At 47.8% G+C, this 25,739-nt stretch overlaps 1 protein-coding gene across 6 annotated transcripts in view; it reads left to right on the top strand.

Moving 5' to 3' along the window:
* ATE1 (arginyltransferase 1) overlaps positions 1-25,739 on the top strand; it is a 94,647-nt gene that overhangs the window by 52,697 nt on the left and 16,211 nt on the right. For all 6 annotated transcript variants that reach the window (XM_068140399.1, XM_068140400.1, XM_068140395.1 and 3 more), the window contains one exon: positions 16,246-16,366. In XM_068140399.1, the coding sequence (XP_067996500.1) occupies positions 16,246-16,366 (121 nt within the window). The remainder of the gene's footprint in view (positions 1-16,245; positions 16,367-25,739) is intronic.

The raw sequence follows: 25,739 nt of genomic DNA, 5'->3' as shown, positions 1-25,739 counted from the left end.
TTGCACACATCTTTGTTTTCTTCTGAGGAGCTGATTGTAAAGAAAACAGTTTGCACACATCTTTGTTTTCTTCTGAGGAGCTGATTGCAAAGAAAACAGTTTGCACACATCTGGCACTAAGAGCGAACTGAAGGGTTGCTGTTTCAGCCCAAAGACTTGGGGGATACATAATATTCACTTCTCCTAAAGATGCAAGGAACCATTCATGTGCTTTTTAATGGGTATTAATTCAGGTGAAAGCAGAACAGGGGCTCTGTTCTGCCCAGCTGTGAGGGTGGTGTTGAACTTGGGCCCTTGCACAGAGCCACAGGCTCGCACCTGCGCGCTCCCCTCGCTAATCGATGCGGAATCGCCGCTGCAGGATTTGCTGCTCTCCTTAGGTTCTGTTCTGTTTAACATCACAAAACCCCACCAGAATTCCAGTGCTATGACCTGAGTGTGTTGTTTAGAGTGAAGGAGAGAGAATTCATGAAGGTAAGAGGAGTCTGAAAGCTCAATGTCAAAAGGAACGCATTGGAAGGATACATTCACGTTTGCTGTCGTGTGTGCTGGGACAGTTATCATTCCCTGCAGAACAGCTCAACACAAACCCAATACACCTCTCTCTAGCCTTGTTTTGTCTCTTACATTTCTTTAGTGTACCCCCCCTGCCCGGGGGGGTTGTGGAGTCTCCCTCTCTGGAGATATTCCAAACCTGCCTGGATGGGTTCCTGGGCACCTGCCCCGAGTGACCCTGCTCTAGCAGTGGGGTTGGACTGGAGGAACTCTCAGGGTCCCTGCCAGCCCCTAATGTTCTGTGATTCCAAATATGCCTTTGGATATTTAGCATGATTCTTGAGGGGTTTGAATGGATTGAAGTTCAGAAACTCTGGGGCTCTCCCAGTTTCATATTTCTTCTGGTAACTGCTAAAACCACAGCCTGTTTGTCAGTGTTAAGGCTGAAAAGCTGAATGGGTTCAACAAGCTGTGGTGGCAGCTCAGATTCCACGTTCTGCAGTGCTGGGTTTTGGGGGTCCTGGAGCAGATATTGATGTGATGTCTGGCTGCTTTGCTCAGACATTTCCAGAGGAGGGCAAGGAAACAGTGAAAGGCCTGGAGAATAAATCTGATGAAGAGCAACTGAGGGAGCTGGGACTGGTTAGTTTGGAGAAGAGGAGGCTGAGGGGAGACCTCCTGGCTCTCTACAACTACCTGAAAGGACATTGTAGAGAGGCTGGTGCTGGTCTCTTCTCCCAGGTAATTAGTGATAGAAGAAGAGGGAATGGCCTCAAGTTGCCAATGACTGGACAGTAGGCACTCTGGGTTGTGGGTTGGACTGGGTGATCCTGAGGGTCTTTTCCAACCTGCATGTTTCTGTGCTTCCAGTTTTGGAGAGCAGCTCTTCTGTGCTGTCGAGTTACAGGGGTTTGCAGTACAGATTTTCCTCTCCTTTGGGGTCTTCTGCAGTGAGCTCAATAATGGCTTCAGTTCAGACATGTGGTTAGTGAGCTCCGCATGTCCCAAGGTGAAGTAGGATGTTCTCCTGCTGAGAAGGGACTCAGAGCACAAAGAGGCTTTGTCTGCAAATTCTCCTCTGTCAGCAAACAAAGCAAGCTTGTTTACCAAACACTTGACAAACAAAAGGGACCTCGAATTAGAATGCTGATTTCATGAATGAAAGCCTGCTAGGAAAATAAACACTGGGGGGAGACAATAGGAGAAACTTCTTTTGAAGTGTGCTGCTTTGGATGGCCCAGCCTTTATGTGCAGGTACTTGTAGGTGGTTTGTGCCTAGAGCTCTTGCTTTGCACCTTGTTAAGGTTTAGGTTCTAACAGGCGCTGCAAATACCTTGTTATTGATTGAGGGACCTGGGGCTTTTTAGTCGGGAGAGGAGAAGACTGAGAAGGGAGTTAATCAGTGTTTATCAATAGCTGAGGGCTGGGGGTCAAGAGGGAGGGCACAGGCTCTGCTCACTTGCTCCCTGGGATAGGACAAGGGGCAATGGATGTAAGCTGCAGCACAGGAGGTTCCACCTCAACACAAGGGGGAACTTCCTTATTGTAAAGGTGACAGAGCCCTGGAACAGGCTGCCCAGAGAGGTTGTGGAGTCTCCTTCTCTGGAGCCTTTCAAGGCCCATCTGGATGTGTTCCTGTGCGACCTGTGCTGGATTCTGTGGTCCTGCTCTGGCAGGGGGCTGGACTTGATGATCCTAGGAGGTTCCTTCCAGCCCCTGACATCCTGTGAGCTTTGCTGAACTCATTGGGTTTTTCTTTGCCCAGCCATCCGTCTGTCCCAGTCTCACTTGAATGGCCTCACAGCTTTCAGGTCCTAAAATTGCTGTTAACATTGAGTGCTTTGGTGCCACAGTTGCTGAAGCTGTTTTGCCAGTGCTGTGCTGTGTGTATTTCACTGTTGAGTGACTAATGCTAAATTGGTTGGCTTTTACTAGGTTTTACTTTTTATTGTTAGACTTGGGGAGGAAAAAACCAAACCCATGTCAAGTGTACTGTACATTGACAGGAAGGCTTAAAGTAAAGAATGATCAATGCACAGAATGATTTCTTGTTCTTCAGCTGTCTAAAAGCAAGCAGAAATGACAAGAGCTGGGGTGGCAGTTTTTAAAGGGACATTGTTTTTCCAGCGTGATTTACTTGCATAAATATTATGAATACTTCTGGAAATCCCACACAGCATATCTTAATCCAAGGCCAACATCTCACAGCTGAATTCTTAATGAGGACTATATTTCAGCTTGTGAATATCAGTGCTTCACAATTAGCAAAGCTGTCAATTAGTCCACTATTTATTGTGCCTTCAAATGTTCCACAGGCTGAGTCAGTAGCTGGGCATGAAGGTGAAGTATGAAATTATTTATTCAGTGGCAGGCTACCATCAGCCCAGACTTTCCTGGGTAGGTCTGATTTTCTTTCCCTCAGAGACTTGTCTGGATAGATCCTTGGCACACTCTCTGTGTTTCTGGCTGGGGTTTTGGAAAGCTCATTAGAGGCAGGAGGAGGACTTGGGGACAGGCTAGCACAGAGGCAGGATTCCTGGCAGTGGTGTGAGGGGTATAGGTGCTAATGCAGAGAGACAGCTGATGCACAAGGCTGAGCAGAAGAAAAGGCACTGAGCAGCAAGTGCTTAGCAGTGCTCTGAGCAGCTTGGGGTTCAGGGCTGGCTGAGTGAGGTAAAGGGTTGAGTTGTGGAGCTGGGAGAAGAGAAGGTTTGCATGAGAGTCATTTGAGAGGTGCTAGGAAAGGTGGGGAAAGCTTGGGTGCTGACCAGCACGTGTGCTTGCTGGGGGGAATGGCAGAAGGTCTTTGAGGGGACCCCAGAATATGACAAGTTGTCGTAGTTTGGCTGGGTGCCCTCTACTACAGGGGTGTTTCCTGTGTCCAGAAGTCCAGCCCAGTGAGTGGACACAGGAAATTAGGTTATTTCCTACCATGATCCCTTGCACCACTATAAGTCTCACGGCGGGGTCTGGCACTTCCTCTTTCCTTCCTCCTCGCCACCCGGTAACTGGGGGAGAGATCTCCTGGCCATGGGCCTGGCTAGGCCCAAGGCCACGGGGGGATGGGCAGTCTCAGATCTGGCCAGCTGAGACTAGCCTAGCAATGGGAGGGGGAAGGAGGAGCCCTGGGGGTTTGGGTGCACCCTCAGGTGGGGATGGAATCTCTCTGGGTCTGTTTTGGGGTCTCTCTTGTCACTGTGTTTCTAGCTCTCTGCACTCACTCACTGTTCTATTTAAACTTTCCATCACTTTTACAATCTGTTTGAGTCATCATTTCTGTGCGTGGTGGGGAGGGGGTCTGCCCCAACCCATTACACAAGTGCAATATGGAGTTTGATCTGAAGGTAAGCATCAAGAGAAGTGTTAAAAAAGCAGAGAAATTGCTGCAGAGGAGGGCAGGCAGCTTTCAGCAGCGCACAAGAGTGAAACTTCTCATTCACAAGCCAAGAACCTGCAGCTGGGTGAAGCTGCAAGAGCAATGCATGTGTTATGCCTGTGTAAGAAGAGTAAATGGGAGACTTCAGAGGTAGTTGAGAAGTAAATCTGGTGTCTAGGTGTAGAATATGCCTGCTTATCTCTTGTGTTGTCCCTTAGAATGATTGCTTTGGAAGAGGAGGACAAAGCAGGTTTCAGGTGGGTCCTGCAAGTAAGGATTAGTCCTTGCTTTCTTTTAGTCATCATAACACAGAATCACAGAAACATTCAGGTTGGAAAAGACCTTTGGGATCACCAAGTCCAACCATTAAACCTACTCTAGAAAGTTCACCCCTAAACCATAGCCCCAAGCACCACATCCAAACAACCTTTAAATACCTCTGGGGTTGGGGACTCCAACACCTCCCTGGGCAGCACATTCCAATCCCTGACCACTATTGCCCTGAAAATGTGTTTCCTAATGTCCAGCCCTGGTGCAGTCTGAAGCCATTCCCTCTTGTACTGTCACTAATTACTTGTGAGAAGAGACCAGCACCAGCCTCTCCACAATGTCCTTTCAGGTAGCTGGAGACAGTGATGAGGTCTCCCTTCAGCCTCCTCTTTTCCAAACTAACCATCCCCAGCTCCTTCAGTTGCTCCTCACAAAATTTATTGCCAGGCCCTTCTCAGCTTCCTTACCCTGCTCTGCCCTGGCTCCAGCACCTCCACATCTCTCTTGTATTGAGGTGCCCAAAATTGGACACACCACTTGAGGTGTGGCCTCCCCAGAGCTGAGTACCAGGGGTCAGTCACCTCTCTGCTCCTCCTGGACACAGCATTGCTGATCCCAGCCAGGATGCCACTGGCTTTCTTGGCCACCTGGGCACACTGCTGGCTCCTTGTCCATTAGAACCCTCAGGTCCCTTTCTGCTAGACATGTTTCCAGCCACACTGCCCCAAGCCAACAGATTAAAAAGTTGCTTTGCATGGGTTTGCTTTTGGGTACCTTGAGGTGAGGAGAAAGTTCTTCACCGAGAGAGTCATTGGTCATAGGGATGTGCTGCCCAGGGAGGTGGTGGAGTCCCCATCCCTGGAGGTGTTCAAGAGGGGATTGGATGTGGCACTTGGTGCCATGGTCTAGTCATGGGGTCTGTGGTGACAGGTTGGACTCGATGATCCTTGAGGTCTCTTCCAACCTTAGTGATGCTGTGAACTGTAGCCCGTGTTTGTAAAGGATGGAGCATCGTGCCCCCATCCCTGTGGTGCTGCTGCTTGAGCTCTGTTCATCTCCTGGCTGCCTGTGCCTTTGTGCAGGAAAGCATTTTAAAAGGTGCTCCCTTTCATTTAACTTCTCCCCATTTCACTTGGCATTGGGATATTTGTGTTGTTATTCCTGTGAAGTGCACATGGTCTGTGGTGCTTTCACTTTGACAACTGGAGGGCAGGAGGCTCTTTGACAGGGCATTAGTTTAGCTCTCCCGTGGAGTGCCTCTGTAAGCTGCTTAGATGAATGCTGCTCTCTTAGATTTGCCTCCAGCTAGTGAGGTATCAATGAGTGTTTTAAGCTATTTGATAGGGATGTGATGATTTTGTGTATGCAAGTGTGAAGTGTAATGTATTAGGTTGTGCATAGTTCTCCTGTGATGATTCCACTCCTTTATTTTGTTATATTTAACCTAATACTTGATTTCATTCCCTGCATTTAATGATCTCAAAATCCATATTTCAGTTTATGGCAGCTCTTCCAGAGGAAGCTATGGGATCCACATGACTGAAACACTCACTTGGGTTTTTTCTTTCCCTTCCCCCTTCTGCTTCTCCCAGCTGCCAAAATAAACTCCTTTTGAGATAGGCCTAAGTCAACAGAGTTGGCATGTCTCTCATGAAGCATTCCTCCTGAGGCCCCTGCTTGAGCCTTATCTTTTTGTCAGAGGTGGTTTTTTCAAAGCTCTTTTGCCAAGTGCAATGCTAGGGGTCTCCTTAAGACACTCTGCTGCAGATGTAAAGTAAACAAGGTCTGTTTCAGTAACCAGGCATTGTTATTCCCCAAGACCTCAGCTTTTAGAAGCGAAAAGGCAGCGCCTGGTGAAAGTTTCCCTGTAATATGCTTCATATTTTTTTAAGTTGTTGAAAAAGCTGGCTGAAACTTGGATTTGAGAACTATTAGCTTCTCTACAGGCTTCATTCTGCTGTCTTACTGTTCCCCACTCAAGCTTGAGTGGATTCTTGAGTAGCTTCTCTGTGGGCGAGATGAATGCTTAGCTTCCAGCTTCAGCAGTATGTTTGGTGCCATCACTAATTAGCTTGTTCCCAACCTGATTTTAGTGGCAATCTCAGTAAATAGAATCAGAGAATCATTTCAGTTGGAAAAGACCTTCTGAAAGGGATTTAGCATGGGCAAGCAGCAGCCCTGATGCACTGGACACAGGGGCAGCCAGCTCACAGCACTTACTATGAGACCCTTACAGCACTGCTGGCCCTGCAGCTCCCACTTGCAAAAAGGGATAGTAATTAAACATCTCCAAAGACTCCATTACAGCTTAGTGCTAAAAACCCCACATTAGTGTACCTTGTGTGGGAGGGAAGGATCTCACAGGATTCCTCTTGCTGTCTGTGATGTGTCATTGGGTCATGGACATCAGTGAAGGGCAGCACCACACAGACAACTTACACTAACCTCTGCTCTTGCGTTGCTTGAGAAGCAAGCGTCTGAACATGAACAAATACTGCAAAGCAGGGGAAATGCTCTTCACTTGCCACACAGTCAATCCAGTCCTTAGAACACTTGGTTTGTGTTCTTGGGCAAGGCTTGGCTCCTTCATTCTCCAGATTGCATCAAGATACTGCATGATGACCCTTCCCACGCTGTGAGAAATGGAGCTGGTTGTGTGTAGATGAAACGGTTGCTCTTTTGATAGCATTTCTTTAAAGTCACAGAAATCTGGGGGGGGTTGTGCTCCCCTCCCCCCATCCCCAACGTTTTTTACCACACCAGTACTGTACATTTCCAGGGTACCACACTTGGCAGAGGTTGGCAGTGCGTGCCAGAGCTGGGCGTTATCTTCAGCTGCGGCCAGTTGCATCCCGAGCTGATAAGCGCCGGCGGGGCACACATCGCCTCTGCTGCAGCCCTCCACCAGAGCGGAATGAAAGCCTCTTGAGCATGCTAATTGCTGCTGGCTTTGAAACTTGAAACCGGAGTTATCCCCCTGGTCAGTGCGGTGGCTCTGGAGAGGACAGTGGGGGCTGTTTAAGCCTGGTGGAGGCTGTGCCTTACCTTGAGCAGCGCTTTGCCGATGGCACGTTGGTGTGTTCATGGGCAGCACCTCACAGCTTGGTGATAGAAACATCCACTGCCTCCCTTGGCATGTTATCCTCGGCGAGTGGAGGGAAAGATAATACAGGCATGTAAAAGGAGGACGAAGAGCCAGGCAATTAGAGACTGAAGGGAAAAACTTGTCCCAGACTTTTCTCTTCCCTTGGGTGGAAAGCACTTTTGTCTCTAGCAGTCCATGAGCCTTTTCAGTCACCTGTTGGACACTTTTCCAGTATCAGAAGCAAGCTAGGACATGTTAAATATTTAGATGATTTTTGTGAGAGAGAACAAGGTGAAAGCAGCTATTTAGAGTGTGCACTGAGTTATGAAGATAACACAATCCAAACAATTCAGGAGATTCCTAGGAACATCATTATCAGGAGCTCAGGGTACTTGCTCAAACCGTTTCAAGGGTTGGGGGGAGGTATTTCTTTGGAAGTGCATCTCTGCAGACCACTAGAGGCGAAGAAAAGTGCTGAGAATCACCTTGCATCTGGGTGTAATGAAGAGCTCTTTAATTTAGTTCTGCCTCTGTGGTGTGTTAAGAGCATGGAGAGAGGTAATGGCCAAATAATGGCATGAGAGCTGGAGGGTGTCGAGGTGGCCCTGCTCGCTGCAGGGGGCTGGGCAAGATGACCTTGGAGGGTTTCTTCCAACCCAATACCATCTGTGATGTGGAGTGTGGAGGTGGATGGGATGTGGAGGTGCTGGAACGTGTCCAGAGAAGGGCCACGAGGATGATCAGAGGGCTGGAGCACCTCTCCTATGAGGACAGACTGAAGGAGTTGGGGCTGTACAGTCTGCAGAAGAGAAGGCTCCGAGGTGACCTAATTGTCGCATTCCAGTATCTGAAGGGGGCCTACAGGAAGGCTGGGGAAGGACTTCTCAGGATATCAGGTAGTGATAGGACTAGGGGGAATGGAATGAAGCTGGAGGTGGGGAGATTCAGGCTGGATGTGAGGAGGAGGTTCTTCACCATGAGAGTGGTGAAACCCTGGAATGGGTTATCCAGGGAGGTGGTCGAGGCCCCGTCCCTGGGGGTGTTTAAGAGCAGGCTGGATGAGGCTCTGTCCAGCCTGATCTAGTGTGGGGTGTCCCTGCCCATGGCAGGGGGGTTGGAACTAGATGATCCTTGTGGTCCCTTCCAACCCTGAATGAAACTATGAAACTATGAAACTATGAAACTATATTGAACATGGATCTTGTCCATCTTCCTTTGCATCTTTTACTCATTATCTTCACCTGTCTTACACTTACCTGAGAGATTTCAGCTGAGGAACACTAAGAAAACCTCAAGAAACACTCAGGGGTTTATTTTATACTAAGTGAAGAGCAGCTAAGTACAAATATATATATGGTTAATAGCTGTAGGAAACTCTTTGTTCCCTACTAGTTGGAAGACATGCAGGGGACAAGTGCTGGAACTATTTTCTCCCTGCAAACAGTTTGTCATTAGTTCCTCTAGTGAATTCTTTACATCAGATGGGCAAATAAGCAGAAGAGAGGTAGTGTCACAAATGAGCTGACCTGAGTCAGTCTTGGTACACTTCTCTTCAAAACACAGCTTCAAATGATGTTTTACATTGCAGTTATGGGAAAGCAACCATAGGAGAGCCACAGAATCATAGAATTGTTTTGGTTGGAAGAGACCTCTAAGGTCATTGAGTCCAACCACTGACCTAACACCACCATGGCCCTTAAGCCATGTCCTGGAGTGCCGTGTCCACCCATTTCTCGAACACCTCCAGGGGTGGGGACTCCACCACCTCCCTGGGCAGCACATCCCAATCCCTGACCACTCTTGCAGCACAGACATTTTCCTGAATTCCCAGTCTAAATCTCCCCTGGCACAATTTGAGGCCATTTCCTCTCATCCTATCACCTGATGCTAGAAAGAAAAGACCAACCTCCACCTCTCTGCAGCCTCCTTCCAGGGAGTCATAAAGAGCAATGCGGTCTCCCCACAGCCCCCTGTGCTCCAGGCTGAGCAATCCCAGGTACGTGTTTGCTCTGTGCTGTGCTTGAGGTGCATTGGGAAGCTCTCTGGCTGGCCTCAGAAATTCCCATTCCCCAAGTGTTGTGCCTGTGATAGTGTGCCCAGCAGGCTGGGACTCAGCAGGGCTTTGTGAAGAGGAAGGACTTTGTGTGCTTCTCTGAAGTGGTCTTGAGTTCTCTGAGCTGCAAGACGAATTTGGGTTATTATTCACAACATCTCTTAAGGATTGCAATGTGTTATTCTTTAATAAGACAGAAAGGGGGCTAAGCTCTCAAGAATGCAGCTCTGGGTTCCTGAAATGTTGATTGTGTAATTAGTTTGGATAAAGTCAGTTTGTTTGCTGCTGGCACTGGGGTATCAGGCAGGCAGTCTGCGCGTGCAACTGTAGACCCCACGGTTAAATCCATCGTGTTGCTTACTCATTGAGTTACCCTCAAAGTACACATTGGGTGCAGGGGTGATGGCTTTAAACTAAAACAGGGGGGATTTGAGCTAGGCATGAGGATGGGTGGCACAGGTTGCCTGGAGAGATGGTAGAAGCCCCATCCCTGGAAATATGCAAGGTCAGGCTTGATGGGGCTCGGAGCAACCTGATCTAGTTGCAGATGTCCCTGCTGACTGCAGGGGGGTTGGACTGGATGACCTTTAAAGGTCTCATCCAACCCAAACCATTCTGTGAGTTAATGCCAGTTGGAGCTACACTTTCCTGTACATCAAACCCTTTGTGATGGCAGTTCTGAGGGCTCCATCCACCTCTCACTGCTAAGTGGAGCTACTTGTTTTGCTTCATGTCTGTCAGTCTTGGGAGCCTTGGGGTTGCTTAGAACAATTGAAAATCGAGTTCAAAACCAATGGCTCTGAGGTGGGGGTGAGTTTGTGTAGGCTGGTTTGGGGTGGGGACTGCTCTGTTGCTTTTCCTTCGCCTTGCAGGTCTTCCCCAGCTGGGTGCCATGTGAGTGAGTGTGGGTGGCTGGAAGCACAAACGGATTCAGATGCTGGGCCCTTTGTTGCCGGCGGCGCTGGCTCACCGCGGGCACAGCGTGGCGCGGCCCAGCCTCCCTCTGCGCAGACACAGCGGGTCCAGTTACTGCCAAAGGACTCTCCTGGGGATCACTGAAGTCCAGTTCTGTTTATGCAATGAAATGAGGGAGCAGGGGTCTGCAGCAGGACTCTGCTGCCGGCATTCCAGCGGGCTGGCGTGCGCCTTCTCGGGCCCTGCCTCCTCCCTCCCTCCATGGGCTGCCCTGGAGAGCTTGGGGGTACTTTGTTTACCTAGGCTGGGAGCTCCTTTTCAAAGCAGCTGGCTGGAGGTGGAGATGAAGGCAGTCTTAATTCGCTTTTAATAAAAGATCAATAGGTGTACTGTGGCAAAATAGGATGCAGATGTAAAGTGTACCTGAGAAGGGGTGGAATGTGTGCTTAACCTTCCTCTTGGGTAGCTTCAGTGCTACTGCTGCTTGACCTTCTCCACTTCAGGAGGCTATTCTCTTTCCTGGTAGTTTTATGTTCTGAGTTGTCCTTAGACTACAAAAACAAACTCTGCTGGTGTTTCTCATCTCGAATGCTTCCCAAATCCCTCTGATTTAACCAAAATATTTAACAAGTAATCTCCAGATTAAAGTCTCATTAAAACCTTTGCCCTTCCTGTGGAACAAAAGTTCAGAGGAGCTCTGCTCAATTCTCATTTGGAAACTGTAAACCCAAAGGCATTGGTGGTGTGAAGGATTAACCTAGGCTTGGCAGCCTTGCAGTCAAATGTTGTTTCCAGAAGATTCCAATCAAAATCCATCAGACATGCTGCTGTAAGGGAAAGGCCCTTAAAGGCTCCTTCTTTTATATAGGAGGAAAAATGCCCCCACCATCAGTGAGAATGAAACATCTTAGTATCACAGTATCAGTCAGGGTTGGAAGGGACCACAAGGATCATCTAGTTCCAACCCCCCTGCCATGGGCAGGGACACCCCACACTAGATCAGCCTGGCCAGAGCCTCATCCAGCCTGAGCTTAAACACCTCCAGGAACGGGGCCCCAACCACCTCCCTGGACAACCCATTCCAGGGCTTCACCACTCTCATGGGTAAGAACTTCCTCCTCCCCTCCAGCCTGAATCTCCCTACCTCCAGCTTCATTCCATTCCATCTTGAGGGTGTCCTGCATTAAATAGTTACATTTATATTGCAGTGAGTTGACTTGGTAGAAGCCACCACACACTGAGGAATTGATTAGCTGTACTAATTTATTGTGTTGCAATCAAGCTGTCTGATAAGTTGCTGAAGCATTTTTTTAAGATGCAATTTTATCTCTTCTTCTATTCTTTTATATCTCTATCCTGCTTTATCCTCTCCTGCTCCTTGAGGGCTGGAGCTCTTCTCCTGTGAGGACAGACTGAGAGAGTTGGGGCTTCTCAGTCTGGAGAAGAGAAGGCTTCAAGGAGACCTAATTGTGGCCTTCCAGTATCTGCAGGGGGCTACAAGAAAGCTGGGGAGGGGCTTTTGAGAGTGTCAAGGAGTGATAGGACTGGGGGGGGGAGATGGAGCAAAACTAGGAGTGGGGAGATTGAGATTGGATGTGAGGAAAAAGTTGTTCCCCAGGAGGGTGGTGAGAGCCTGGCACAGGTTGCCCAGGGAGGTGGTGGAAGCCTCCTGCCTGGAGGTGTTTGCAGCCAGGCTGGATGTGGCTGTGAGCAACCTGCTGTGGTGTGAGGTGTCCCTGCCCATGGCAGGGGGTTGGTCCCTTCCAACCCTGACAATTCTGTGATTCTATCCTTGGAAATGCAGTTTGGATGTCTCCCCCTGTAACTTTTTTCCTGTTTCTGGCAAGGCCAAAACAGGGAAAAGGACAGATTGGCTTAGGGTGGTTAAAGATATACCATCCCTTGGGTAAGAGGAAGCAGGGAAGAACTCAGGTGCTTCCAGACTGATGGAGGTATCCTGCTTCTCTGGGTCGTTGTGAGTGGTGTGGTGATGAGGCAGTGATTGCTCACTGCCTGGTAGGAAGGAATGATCAGGCTGAAGGAAATCCCAACAGTTGTTTGGAATTACTGAGTGGGAAAATACATGATTGCTGAACTTCCCTGCTTTTAGAGGGATCTCTTTGCAAACTCTTGGAGGTCCAAAGAATGCTGCCAGAGTAACACTAGATCCTGACATAGTTTTTATTCTTCACTGAGTGTTTTATATTGACAGCTGTCAGAGAGGAGAGGCTTGACACTGTGTTAGACATCTGGTGTGACCTGCAGTGGCTGTTCTAACAGCTCCAAATGTGCTCATCCTCTGTCTCCAGAAGGGTGTTTCTGGATGCCCATGAAAATGTGAGCCAGCATCAAGAAACACTGAAACACTAGGTGGATGTGTGTTGGGTTTAGGTTCCAAACCCATTTCTAAACAGCCTGTTTTCCTTGCATAGTCCTCAACTAAATGCAGGTGCAGAGGTAGAAGTGTGTGCAGTTGCTGTGTATTGACAGAGTGCTTTTCAGCAGCAGGTGGTACTGGGTTTCAGAAGCTGAAACACAAGACAAGAGCTCAGGGATGTTCTGTAAGATGATCCTTTTGGTTGAAAGTCATGCAGGGAAGTAGTCCCAAGATGGTCTGGGCAGCGTGAACGGTGCTACTGTGCAAGAGCCTTGCTGCTGGGAGAGAAAGGAAAGCAAAATGGCTTTGTTTGTGGAATGTTCCTGTGGGCAGCATCACTTGTGAAATGTGTGCTGATGCCATCTGAAGCCCAAGACAAATGGGTTTCAAAAGCAGTTTTGCCTACCTGATGAAATTGTTCTGCTGTGACCAATAGCTCTGCAGCAGCTCCCTTCTGGAGCCCCCCTTTCCCTGCTGGATTTATGTTGGGTGTATCTTACAAGGCAGCAGTGTTCAGAATCAGGAGGAACATAAAGAGTATGCTTACAGGCAATCATTTGAGGTGATGTAATCATTTCAGATTCAGTAATGAAATCTGAACTTGTTTTTTTCTCTTGAAGCACAAATGCTCCTGGACCTGAGCACAGTCTGCCTGGGTTCTCCTAGAATCATCAGAGTTGGAAGGGACCTCGAGGATCATCCAGCTGCAACCCACCTCACATCCAATCTGAATCTCCCCATTTCTAGCTTGGATCCATCCCCCCTAGTCCTGTCACTCCCTGACACCCTCAAAAGTCCCTCCCCAGCTTTCCTGTAGCCCTCTGCAGATCCTGGAGGGCCACAATAAGGTCTCCTCAGAGCCTTCTCTTCTCCAGACTGAACAGCCCCAACTCAGGTTCAGATTTTTTTCCTAGTCCAGGAATAAATGGAGAGGGGAGGGGAAAAAACCCAAGTGAGATGGATTCATAGTTGTTTGGCTTTATATTGAAGTTTATTTGTAAGTAAATGGAGATTAAGTGCTTAGGGGAGGGGGGAAAGGCAAAAGCCCTTAGGAATGACTGCATTTGGTTTTAACAAGTTCTGTGGGATTCCCTTTCTGATGCTGTCAATTTAGACACAGCACCAAAGGTGTTCCTTGGGACCCAGCTTGCCTCCTTATGTGCCTGTGTTCCCACTTCCTCCACAGAGTGAGTCATGGGATGTGGGTTGAACCATTGGTGGAAATGAAATCCCTTTAGAGGAGCAAAGTCTTCCAGTGTGTTTGGGAACAGCTTTGGGAAGGGAGGCTGCTGAGGAGCATCAATGGCTTGTTTCATTTTTACCTCCAATGACAGTGTGTGTCATGGGCAGTGCTGTGGCCTCACCTCAGCCTCACCTATCTGCAGGGGAGTGTTTTGGGGGAAGAAAACACCTAGCAGAAGTCACCTCAGCACTTTTCCTTCCTTTTTCCTACAAAGAAGGGTGTTTGCCCAAAATAAGTAACTTGGATGTCCAGTGATGATTGGGTAATAGCTTTCCCCATTCCTGCTTGCTCAGTGTCAAAGAGGCTCTGTTGTTCCAGCCAAGCTGGTGATGCTGCAGTGCAGGGGATTTGGCACAGACATGGTGTGGCATTGTAGGGTTAACTGGGGAATTTATAGTAGGCCTTTGGTGTGATTCCTCATGTGTGGGATTCATAGGAGTGATGTATTTCAAGGTGTAGGGACAGTGCCTTCTAGGAGTACTGGAAGTGGCTGAGCAACCTTTACTTACAGCCATGAGAATCTCCATGCCACTAGGACAACCTGAATTCCCCCTTCATACTTTGAGTGCTTAAGCAGCAGCCCTGAGAGGTAGTTACTTGGCTGTTTCTGTCATCTGGGCCAGTGGAGAAAATGTCTTTAAACCAGCAGGTACTTGGGGTCCAAACTGGTGGTGATTTCTTTTTCAGTGTGACTGCAGAGGCATACTGTATTCCTCTCTTCCTCTGAAACTGCTGCCTTTGAGCCATGGTGACTGAAAGTGTTCTTGAAGCACTACCTCCACATTCCTGTCAACTGCTTCTGTTTAGATAGCATAACATTGCCAAGTGCTTTATTTAATAATGTCATTTCCACTCTCTGGCTTCAGAGGATTTTCTAAGGCCTTTTGATTTGAGCTTCTCTATGGAATTGCAGGAATCAGAGAATGCTTTGGCTTGGAAGGGAGCTCCACAGCTCATCCAGTCCAACCCCCTCTGCAGTCAGCAGGGACATCCTCAACTAGATCAGGTTGCCCAGAGCTCTGTCAAGCCTCACCCTGAACATCTCCAGGGATGGGGATGCCCTTGACTGCAGGGGGTTGTATGAGTTTAGGCTGGAGGTGAGGAGAAAGTTCTTCACTGAGAGAGTCATTAGTTATTGGAATGTGCTGCCCAGGGAGGTGGTGGAGTCCCCATCCCTGGAGGTGTTGAAGAGGGGATTGGATGTGGCCCTTGGTGCCATGGTCTAGTCATGAGGCCTGTGGTGACAGGTCGGACTTGATGATCCTCGAGGTCTCTTCCAACCTTAGTGATACTGTGATGCTGTGAGATGGCCTTTAAAGGTCCCTTTCAACCCAAACCATTCTATGACTCTAAAAAAAATAACTTGGTATCAAGCTGATTATCTTCATTCCATATTTAAAGTCATTGATCTGAGGAACTCTTGCACTGCATCAGCTGCAAAGGGACTTCTCCTACCACCCAGTCTTTTAGCACTGCCTCAAGATCTGTGTAACTGAGATCCTTAAACTCTTTGATCCTGTTTGCTCTCTGTCTGTTTTTTCTAGCTGATACATGAAATGATATTTTTCAGTTGAAAAACTAATCTGATATTGCCACCATATGGCTCTGAACGTTGACAGGCTGGGGATGAAGTGAAGGATGGTTCAAAGATGTGTTTGTGACTGAAGTTAGAGGCCGAGGAATAATCGCGTTTTAAATCAAATGAAGATCTGATTAGAGGAGGTTATTGTTGCTGAGCTGGTGATTCTCTGCGTGTGTGTAGCTGAAGGGGAAACACTGGTGACTGTTTAGCTTCTGGAAATGTCTGCAAGGAATGTGTTTTCAATAAATCACCAAGAAATGGTAGGGTTTCACTGACTGTTACCTGTAAGCTATCCCAGCAGAAGCTCCATGAGTTACTGAAGGAAATGTGACTGTTTCAGTAGCAGTGAACCAAAGGCTTCATCACTAATGCAAAAAGAACACCATCCTGCTTGCTCTTAGGTGGTTTTTCTCTTATTAGATGTTGGGGGGCAGGGGTTTCTGTCTCCATTATTGGCTCGACTTGCCAGCACTTGGTCAAGCTGCTTTTGGAGGTGCTGAGGTGTTTTTAAGTGTTAGCACCAGCTCAGCAGAACTCTGGGGGATAACTTACACAGAGTCTCAGTGAGCAAAGCCAAAACCATTCTGGTTCATCTAGAATACCATAAAATGTGTTTTGTTCATTTGACATTTTCTGCAAGTGTCAAGGTTGAGTTTGTATTCCTGAGATGGTGCTGAAATCACTGAAGATTTAGGTACTCGCAGTGCAGCTGCTCCTGGCTCGTTTGGCGTGGATTGCATTTGAACTACTCCTTGTTCACAGGGAAGTCTGGCAAGTTGGAGCCAGAGTGCTCTTGTGCAACTGGTGCCACTGATCTCTTTTTCAGTTGTTCCCTTTTCTCCTTCCTAGGGTCAGTACAGGCCTTCTGACTTGCTGTGCCCGGAGACATACATCTGGACACCGATTGAGCAATGCCTCCCCCTGCTTGAGCGCTCCAAGTACTGTCGGTTCAACCAGGATGCGAAAGCAGGTAAGCTTCCAAGTGAGGGGAGACCCCTTCCTTGTCTCTCTTGGCTGGCATGCTTTGGTACCATCTGCTGATCCAGCATTGTGGAAAGCTTACCTGTGAAGGATAAAAAGTGTAGAATTCTCCACTTCTCCAGCAAACAGAGTTTTACCTGAAGGGGCTACAAGCAAGCTGGGGAAGGTCTTTTGAGGGTGTCAGGGAGTGATAGGACTGGGGGGAATGGAGCAAAACTAGAAGTGGGTAGATTGAGATTGGATGTGGGGAAGAAGTTGTTCCCCATGAGGGTGGTGAGAGCCTGGCACAGGTTGCCCGGGGAGGTGGTGGAAGCCTCATCCCTGGAGGTTTTTTAAGGCTAGGCTGGATGTGGCTGTGAGCAACCTGCTGTAGTGTGAGGTGTCCCTGCCCATGGCAGGGGAGTTGGGACTAAATGATCCTTGAGGTCCCTTCCAAGCCTAACAGTTCTATGATTCTATCTTTTGACCTGAGCAGTACCAATTGGCAGTACCTTTGTTTCACAGGCTGCAGGCAGTTCAAAATGAACACACATCCCTGCCTTTCAGGTAGTTACATTTGTTACTCTCTGCACGAGCAAAACCAATCAAATAATTGTTCCTCTCTTCCATTCCTGTCAGATGAATGTATAAAGGAAATTAAAACCAATACAGGGAAGCTGAAAGGGGTGGAGAAGCTTCAAGGCATCACAGGCAGATGTACTGGCAGATGTAGTCTCTCCATCTGTTAGTGGCTTTGCAGAGCACAGTGAGCAGCAGAAACACCTTGAAGTAGCTGGGGAGAGGGGTTTTGCATTCTGTCAAGTGGATACCTGGAATGGTCAAGAGTGCACTGCCCAGAGCATAACTCATTAGTGATACTCTAGAACAGTTAATCAAATGGGGGGGGGGAATGCATGTACTTGCTTGTAGCTGTTGACTGGCTGGATGGATTCCATACCCCAGGGGAGCTGTGCTAGAGGAGACTTGATGTGCTTGGGTGATGCACTTTATTAACTGTGAATTGTTCAAGATGATACTCAGCACTGCTTGCCCCACTGCATACCAGTGCTGGTGTTATTCAGAGATGTCAGTGATTAAGCTCAGGAGTATGTAAAGGCATGGTCTGTTTGTAGCCATCATCTGAGCTTCAGTGGTCTTCAACAGCTGCTTCCTTTTTGCTTCCCCTGGCAGTGCTTTAATACCATCTCATTCACTAGCTGGTTAATTGTTAACTGCTGGCAGGGCAGGATGTAGGTAAGTGAAAGAAATTTGGGGAGAGATGACTGCTTAAGAAGGATTGTGAATTTCTGGAACAGCTGCTTGAGTTCCTTGCTTTTCCTCACCCTGTGCATGTTAGCTTTTACACTGTGGTTTGCTTAGCTGGAACACTGAGGTAATAATTAAGAACTATGATAATGAGGCTCAAAAAGATTTCTAGGTGCAGATAATGCTTTAAATGCTTTAGCAGCATAATCACACCCTAAGTGTTCTGTGCAAAGAGAGTATTCTTCAGGGATAGGTAGCTGTGTGTGATATGCTGGGGAACAGACTGGGAAGCGTGCTTGCATGTTCTTGTTTATCACCATGGGAAAAGCTCCATGTGTGAGGGATTTGAACAGCACATCATGCCTTACTCAACTAGAATCATCCTCTGATGAGAGGAAATTGGGAAAGCATTACAAAGGTAGGAAGAAGGGAAATGGTTTGGAGGCCAGTGGTGTTCAGAAAGAAAAGAGTGCATTCATCTGAGCACAAACATGGCAACTAAACTCCTGCCTTTGAAGGTGTTAGCTCTCTGCAAGCCAAGGGACATCATCTTCTCCATCCTGGGAAACTTCTGTGGCATGCCACACATTCAGAAACAGCAGGATGTGAAACTTGGCCTCGTTATCAGCATGGAGTATCCCGCTCCAGACACTGCTGGAACTGCAGCTTAGGTCCTGTGGCTTAAGGAAATTAAAGCACAGCTACAATTTGAAATGCCCTGGGCCTGCTGTGAGCCTGTGGTCATTTGAGGCTTGAGGAGTTGCTAGCTCTAAGGAAGCTGTTTCTCAACAGTGGAATCAGTTTCCTCTCTTGCTCCTTTGCTCCCTGCAATAGTCAGTAATATGAGTTTAATGAAGTTATGGTGAATTTAAGAGAGAGGGATAGGAATGATGGTGTGCTTTATTCCTCTTGAACCAGCTCTCTGTAATGCTGCCCATAATTATGTCAGCTAAGTAGGTCATGATTTATCGGGGGCGAGACTTCCAGCTGAGAAACTGAGGGTGATAACCAGTTCCAGTAAACAACTGGGAGAACTAGTGTGAGTTGTATTGCTGCCCTGGGGCTGTAAAACACTCACTGGAGATGGTCATCTCTTAATACTGTCCCTCATGTTCTGAAACATTACCTCATGCTAGTTTGTTTGTCATGGTTGGCAACTTTTGAACTTATTCTCCCTCCCTTTAAAAAGAAACAAAAAAATAACCAGCAAAACCAGACCACCACCAAAACACACTCAAGAAACAACCCCAAACCAGCCAGACAAAAAACTTACCCACTACATTTAGCAGCTGCACGTTGTGAGAATGTGGCAGAGAACATGCCACCTGCTTGCAAGTCTCTGCAGCGTGGGAAGGGTTCCTCAGTGTTCATACACCTTGCGTTGCTGAGCACCTCCCTGTAAGCACCTTTTGCTCCTGGAAGAGGAGGGAAGGAAGGAAAGAAAGGAGGAAAAGAGGAGAGATGCTCCCAAAAAGTAGCAAAATGTCTCCAGAGTATGAGAAAATATTGACTGATGTTTGCAGAGGGGCTTTGCCTGCTTTGCATTATGTGGTTGTCCTGAGCCTGAGCACTTTCAGATGGTTTTTCCATGTATTGTTTTCCATCTCCTTCTCCTCTCAGAGAGTCAAGAAGAGAGGACAAAGCAAACCAAGTTCTTAACTCTTTATACCAGAGAGATAAGTCTGAAAACAAAGTGTCTAACAAGTTCAGTGAGGCATTCCTAAGAACCACGATAGCATCTTATTGTTGAGGATGGCACATCGTGGGTGCCTGGGGGGTGAAATGAGTCCCAGCTCTTCAGTTCTTCTGGCCAGGGTGATGTGACTCAGCCTCACTTAACCTCAAAACACTTAAGTCACACAGAGACAGCTATGAGCTCTTCTGTGCCAGCAAATGCTCCAATCTGATACTTAAATAAACTGCTGGTAGGCTCTTCCTGTGCAGTTCCTAATAGCTCTGAACAACATCAGCTGCTGCAGGACAAAGGATTGCACAGCAGCACCCGGGCAGCTTCCTGGATGAGAGGTCATGTTTGTCAAGTGGTCTGGCTTGTATAAATCACTGCTTCTGCCTGGATTCCTCATGCCTCCAGAAGAGATTCTTCATTTTAATTCTCTGCTCAGCTTGAGAAATGGAGAAGCCCTGGCACCATCCTCTAAATGAGAGAGCTTCATTAGCACTCTGACGTGTTCCTGATTAACCAGCGGCCACTCGTTTACTCACAAACAAAGCAGCAGTTAGTGAGGCAGGGCAAGCCAGCAAGGCTTGGGGTATTGCTGCCTTGTGAGAGCTGAGGTAGTGCTGAGCTCCATTTAGCAAACCATTAGCTGTAAGGACAGATGGAGTTATGCTCAAGCAGAAAGAAGTTCATTAAAAGATTGCTCTCTCTGTCAGTGCCTTGAACATGACCACAAACTGATGAGCAAGATCCAGTCACATGGTAGCAGCTGCAGAAACATTCTGGAGCGTGATCATCTCTCACTGCACTTAACTTGCTCTGCTCAAACCTGGTCCTTGGGGCTGTACTTCCTTGGGGCTTTCACTGACAGCTTTGCCCATGGAACAAATGAGTTGTGAAGAGAATCATAAATCACTTACTCGCTGTCCTGGCAATGCTTTTGTCCCTCCACTTACCTTTATTTTCTCAGACTAACCCAATAACATCTCTGTCATAGTATCCTAGTATCAGTCAGGGCTGGAAGGGACCACAAGGATCATCTAGTTCTAACTCCCCTGCCATGGGCAGGGACACCCCACACTAGATCAGGCTGGCCAGAGCCTCATCCAGCCTGGGCTTAAACACCACCAGGGACAGGGCCCCAACCACCTCCCTGGACAACCCATTCCAGGGCTTCACCACTCTCATGGGGAAGAACTTCCTCCTCACCTCCAGCCTGAATCTCCCCACCTCCAGCTTCATTCCATTCCCCCTAGTCCTATCACTGCCTGAGATCCTGAGCAGTCCCTCCCCAGCCTTCCTGTAGCCCCCTTCAGATCCTGGAAGGCCACAATGAGGTCACCTGGGAGCCTTCTCTTCTGCAGACTGCACAGCCCCAACTCCTTCAGTCTGTCCTCATAGCAGAGCAGCTCCAGCCCTCCTGGCCCTTCTCTGGACACCTTCCAGCACCTCCAGATCCCTCTTATGTCTTCTTTTTTTTTCCCCTTTTCTAATCTATTATCTGCTGAGATTTTCATTTTGTAGCTTCTGAGAGCAGCCTGTGGAAAAAATATCTCCTTCAAATCAAATCTTTACCAAGGCCTACTTTGGGGACAATAATTAAGTTGGTAGGAAGCTTCAAGTCTTTCTTCCCATCAGCACTGGACTGCCAATGCCTACAAGAAGCAGCTTCAGATAAGGGCAGATACATTCCCAATCTAAAGTGGTGGCTTCAAAGCCTTCATAGTCCTGCAGGCTCCTTGCTGTGTCACACCACGTGAGGTATACCTTGTGCCAGCCAGGGTGAGCAGAGCTCTTTTACTCAAGTGAAGAAGCTGGGCTTGATCCAAGTTGCTAGGCATGGCCCATGGCAATTTTGGTGGTGGAAGCTGCTCCACACCTTCCCATGTCTGCTGCTTTGAGCACAAACTTTGTGTAGTGTAGATCAAAAAGGACTTTAATGCCTTTTTTCCCCTTTGTTGACTGATTGTTTGCTGGAGTTGATAAATTGGCCAAGCTAATCCACATCTGTTCAGCTTCCTGTCTATCTAATAATAGAGTGAAATCAAAATGGAATCGAATGGAATACATTCATTCAAATGAAAGTGCTTTCCACAGGGTTGAAAAAGCACATACAGGAAGGGCAGATGTGGGCTCCTGAGCCAGGCCAGGCTGCTGCATAAGAGATGTTTCTACAGTGCAGTGTATTAGCATGCTGCTGGTCTTATTCCTCCTCCTTCTCTTGATGGAAAAGCCATGATCATGGATTTCCATCTATGAAGTGTCTGTGGCTGCCATCTGGTAACAGCCAGCAGTTTAGATCCCTGGCAGAGTGGGGGGGGTGTGTGTAGTGTTGCCCCTCTGACTGTGGGCAGATGGATGAAGGCACGAGGCAGGATCCATTCATGTTTGTAAGTGTGGTGTGGATTCATGGGGTTTTTTTAGAGAGAAATGCACTGAACTTCTTGAGATGCTGAAAATGCAGTCACAAAGCTGTGACAGATGGAAAACATTAAACCAATTGTTTAGAACTGTCCAATCAACTGATTAGGGAGAAGTTGCTGGTCTGCTCTGAGCCAACTGCTGCTTAGAACATTTGAAAGACAGAGTGTGGGGAGAGGTAGGAAACAGTTGGAATAAATGCTAATAGTTCTATGGAAGAATTTACTTCATGATCTAACTTTCCACTCTCTTATCAGAGCTATAGGTAGGACTGTTTCAATTGTGTAGCCAAGAAAAAGGCAGAGACATCATTTCATTCTAGCAGCCCCTCTGGAAGAGACACATCTGACAAGCTTGGATCTGTTTCTAGTCAAGTTTATAAACACTCAGAATGTGTGTTTCCAAACCCAGTGTTGTGCTGCAGCTCACAAGATACTTAGACAGTGAAGACAGTGCCAGTAAGGTGTAGCCAGGGGAATTATCCCCTTCACTGTCTTTGGGTTAAATTGAAGTGACTGGCTTGGGCTTTTAGCCTCTCACCCACAAATACAGATCAAATATCCTGGTGCTTCTGTAACCAAAAGGTGCTATGTTGTGGGTCCTGAACAATTGGCACTGCCTGAGCTGGCTTGTGAGTCTGAAGTCACATGAGCCATCAGTTTTGCAGGGGAGTCCCCAAAACAGGCAGGTGCAAAGACAGAGAGGTCTTCAAAACACCATTTGCAGTATGGCTGTGAGATGAACTCCCTTTTGTGGTGTTCCAGCAAATCTGCAACTTGCCTACATCTTTGTGATTGAAAGGTTTGCATCATGGACACTGAATAAATCCACTTCTGACATGCACACAGCAGAGCAAATCAGCGCCCCCAGGAAGGGCCACTGGCTGGCTTCTAGTGTTCATGACACTGCAAAAGGAGCAAGAAGAAAAGAGTTCATTTGGGCTGCAAAATCACATCACAGGCCTTGTGTAATGAGCAGATGTATTTTGAAAGCACATGTGTCTTTGAGGACTTAAAATCCAGCACTCTCTCTCCTCCCCCTGCAGAGCCGAATCCTGGGCGGCTGTGCGCTCAGGGCACTCCTCTGGTTGAACGCTGTAACGTTTGATCCTCTGGCAGAAACGCTCTCTCTTTTTGTGATGGGGCTGCACCAGAAGTGAACTCACTGCTTGGTGAAGACTCAGGGGAATGTGGGGAAGGGCAAGGACTGCCAAATCCTATAGGAATCGTTTCCCATCCTCGGGAGGGCTTAGCAGCACAAGGACAGAAATCAGAAGTGAAACGATGTGGGATAAGTGGAGCAGTGCTGCAGATTTATTTCATGCTGAGGGTAACTGGCATGTGGGACTAGTTTCAAGATGTGATAAAAGTTAAAAGCCTGTAGTGAGGCACAGATCCAGAGCAGCTGTGGAAGTGACACCGCAGGCATGTGCTGAGTCCCAGCTCAGCCACACGCCACCAGCCACCGCCGCAGCTTGCTCCAAGGTCAGACCTTGGGTAACGATCCTGGGTGCCTCAGAGCGTGTTTGCTCTCTGCTCCGCTGGCATCATCCCAACTTCTCACGTGGAACTGAATTCAATTCCATGTTTTAATTAATTTAGCCAGTAAATTGATTGCTGTGATCTGATTTAGTTAGCTGATGAGCTATTGCCAATTGCTTCAGTTTTGCCTGCTGCATAGAAACGCTTGGGTGTGGAGTTCTCAGCTTGGCTCTTGGGGTTGGGGTTTCCCCTCCTCACATGCCAGTCTTAACCAGCACTTTGCTTTGCCCTTCTGTTTGAAAGACCCTCCTAGTGCTTTCTGCCATTTTCACTTCTCTGCCCTTCAGATCTTGTCACAAGCAGTGTTCAACTCTTTCAGCATTTCTCCTGTTTCCATCAGGCTTTCTGGAGCTGTGACTGGCTCAACAGTAGCACAGTCACTTGTGGCTTTCAAACTTGCTTTTGTTCCATTGGTGTTATTGTCACTGTAGGCTCAGGGCTGCATTTTGCTGTTGCCTTGAAGTATCAATAAAATAAAACCTTTGGTGAATTGTGGGGTGGTCTGGGTTGAAAGGGACCTCCAAAGGTCATCCAGTCCGACCCCCTCTGCAGTCAGCAGGGACATCCTTCACTAGATCGGGCTGCTCAGAGCCCTGTTGAGCCTGACCTTGAGTATCTCCGGGGATGGGGCACCAACCGCCTCCCTGGGCAACCTGGTCCAGTGTTCCACCACCCTCATGGTGCAGAACTTGTTCCTCCCAGTTCAAATAGTCTGAAGAATAAATGTAAACTGTGATAGAGATGATCCAGTCTAAATCTGCTCTTCTCTAGTTTGAAGCCATTGCCCCTTGTCCTGTCACTGCAGGCCTTCATAAAGTCTCTTCCCATTCTTCTTGTAGCCCCCTTTAGGGGCCTGGGAGTCTGGTTAAAAGTGGAACAGCCTCCTGAGCAGCCTTCTTGTCAAAGCCCTCTTTAGTTGCTGTTCACTCCCAGCTGGCTTGGGCTCAGTCTCACGGGGATGAGAGGGAGGTTTTGCTTTGGCAAAAGAAAGAGCGCTGCCAACATCATTTTATTCTTGCATGGATGTGATCAAATAGATTGATTAAATAGAGTGGGGCTCTGAAATAGAGAAAAGCAGAATTGCAAAGGTTCCTTTTGTTTGTATGAATATTTATATCTCTGACACAAGAAGGCTTTATATTTAATTCCCTGCAAGCAAGGTTAGAATGCAGAGGGTAATGCTGGCCTCTCCAAAGTACAAAGTGTGTGTGCAGTGCAGAGTGACTCTAAAATGCATGAAATGAGGCACTAACACTATCCCTCCACTGTTAGGCCTGGTAAAATGAATGTGACTTGAAAAATGAAGGCTGAAACAGTTTTGCATGTCATAAATGTGAGCTTTGAAGCCCCTGGAGGTTGCAGAGAGTGAGGTGGTGGGAAGGCCAGTCACGATTTGCTGGTACACAGGCAGGAGGGGCAGTCGGAGGCACTGCTCTTGTGCCAAAACTTGGACTCCTTAGTGTGACTTTGTGGTTGGAAGATTACTGGTTTTCTGGAGTGGAGTATCTGCCTTGGGTAAATCTTAGTGAACTGCAAGGTATTTTAGCTACCAGTTGAGAAGAGAAGGCTGAGAGGGGATTCAGTCAATGTAGATAAATATTTGAGGGCTGAGTGTCAAGAGGCAGGGGACAGGCTCTGCTCAGCTGCACCCTGGGACAGGACAAGGGGCAATGGATGGAAACTCCAGCACAGGAAGTTCCACTTCAACACGAGGAGGAACTTCTCCACTGTGAGGCTCACAGAGCCCTGGAGCAGGCTGCCCAGAGAGGTTGTGGAGTCTCCTTCTCTGGAGCCTTTCCAGCCCCATCTGGATGTGTTCCTGTGTGACCTGTGCTGGACTCTCTGGCCCTGCTCTGGCAAGGGGGTTGGACTGGAAGGTCTTTGGAGGTCCCTTCCAACCCCTAACATCCTGTGATCCTGTGAGATGCAAATGCACTTGATGTAGTGTCTCTGCTCAGGAAGCAGAGGGACTAAGCTGTTCTGTTGGAGCTGTCAGTGCAGTTAGTAGTTCTAAAGTTCTGCTGGAGTCAGTAATTGAGGTAAGCATTTGGTGGTTACTCTGAGAAAAAGATTTGGTTGTGTTTTTCCTGAGCAATGAATGAAGTATTTCATTTGTCTCTAACAGGAAGTGTTTGTGTGGGAGTTACTTCCCACCCCTCATTGCTTCTATTTAAGCTGCACCCCCAGTTTAGCATTCTCAGCCTTTCATTCACAGATTTAATGACATGTTTGCTGGGGCTCTCCCAGCACTATGTGAGGCACTTTTGGTGATGATGCTCTTGAGATGAGGGGCACCTTGCTAAACTCTCTGGAAAGATACTTGTGCAGTTTTAATTCCCTGCCAGTGAGTGAATTCAAGAGGTGCTCTCCAAGTGCTCAGTGGATTTTTTGACCATGATTTTTCCTTTCTGCCTCTACCAAGAAATAGCTCAAAATGCTGAAGTGTTGTTCTGAGTAGCCTGAATACTTGGAGGAAC

The sequence above is a fragment of the Melanerpes formicivorus genome, unplaced genomic scaffold (genome assembly GCF_026170545.1).
Source record: "Melanerpes formicivorus ecotype bairdi unplaced genomic scaffold, bMelFor1.0.p_v2 SCAF_6, whole genome shotgun sequence".
NCBI classification, from domain to species: Eukaryota; Metazoa; Chordata; class Aves; order Piciformes; family Picidae; genus Melanerpes; species Melanerpes formicivorus.
The sequence above is the reverse complement of the archived record's forward strand: the minus strand, read 5'-3'. Positions and strand labels throughout refer to the sequence as shown.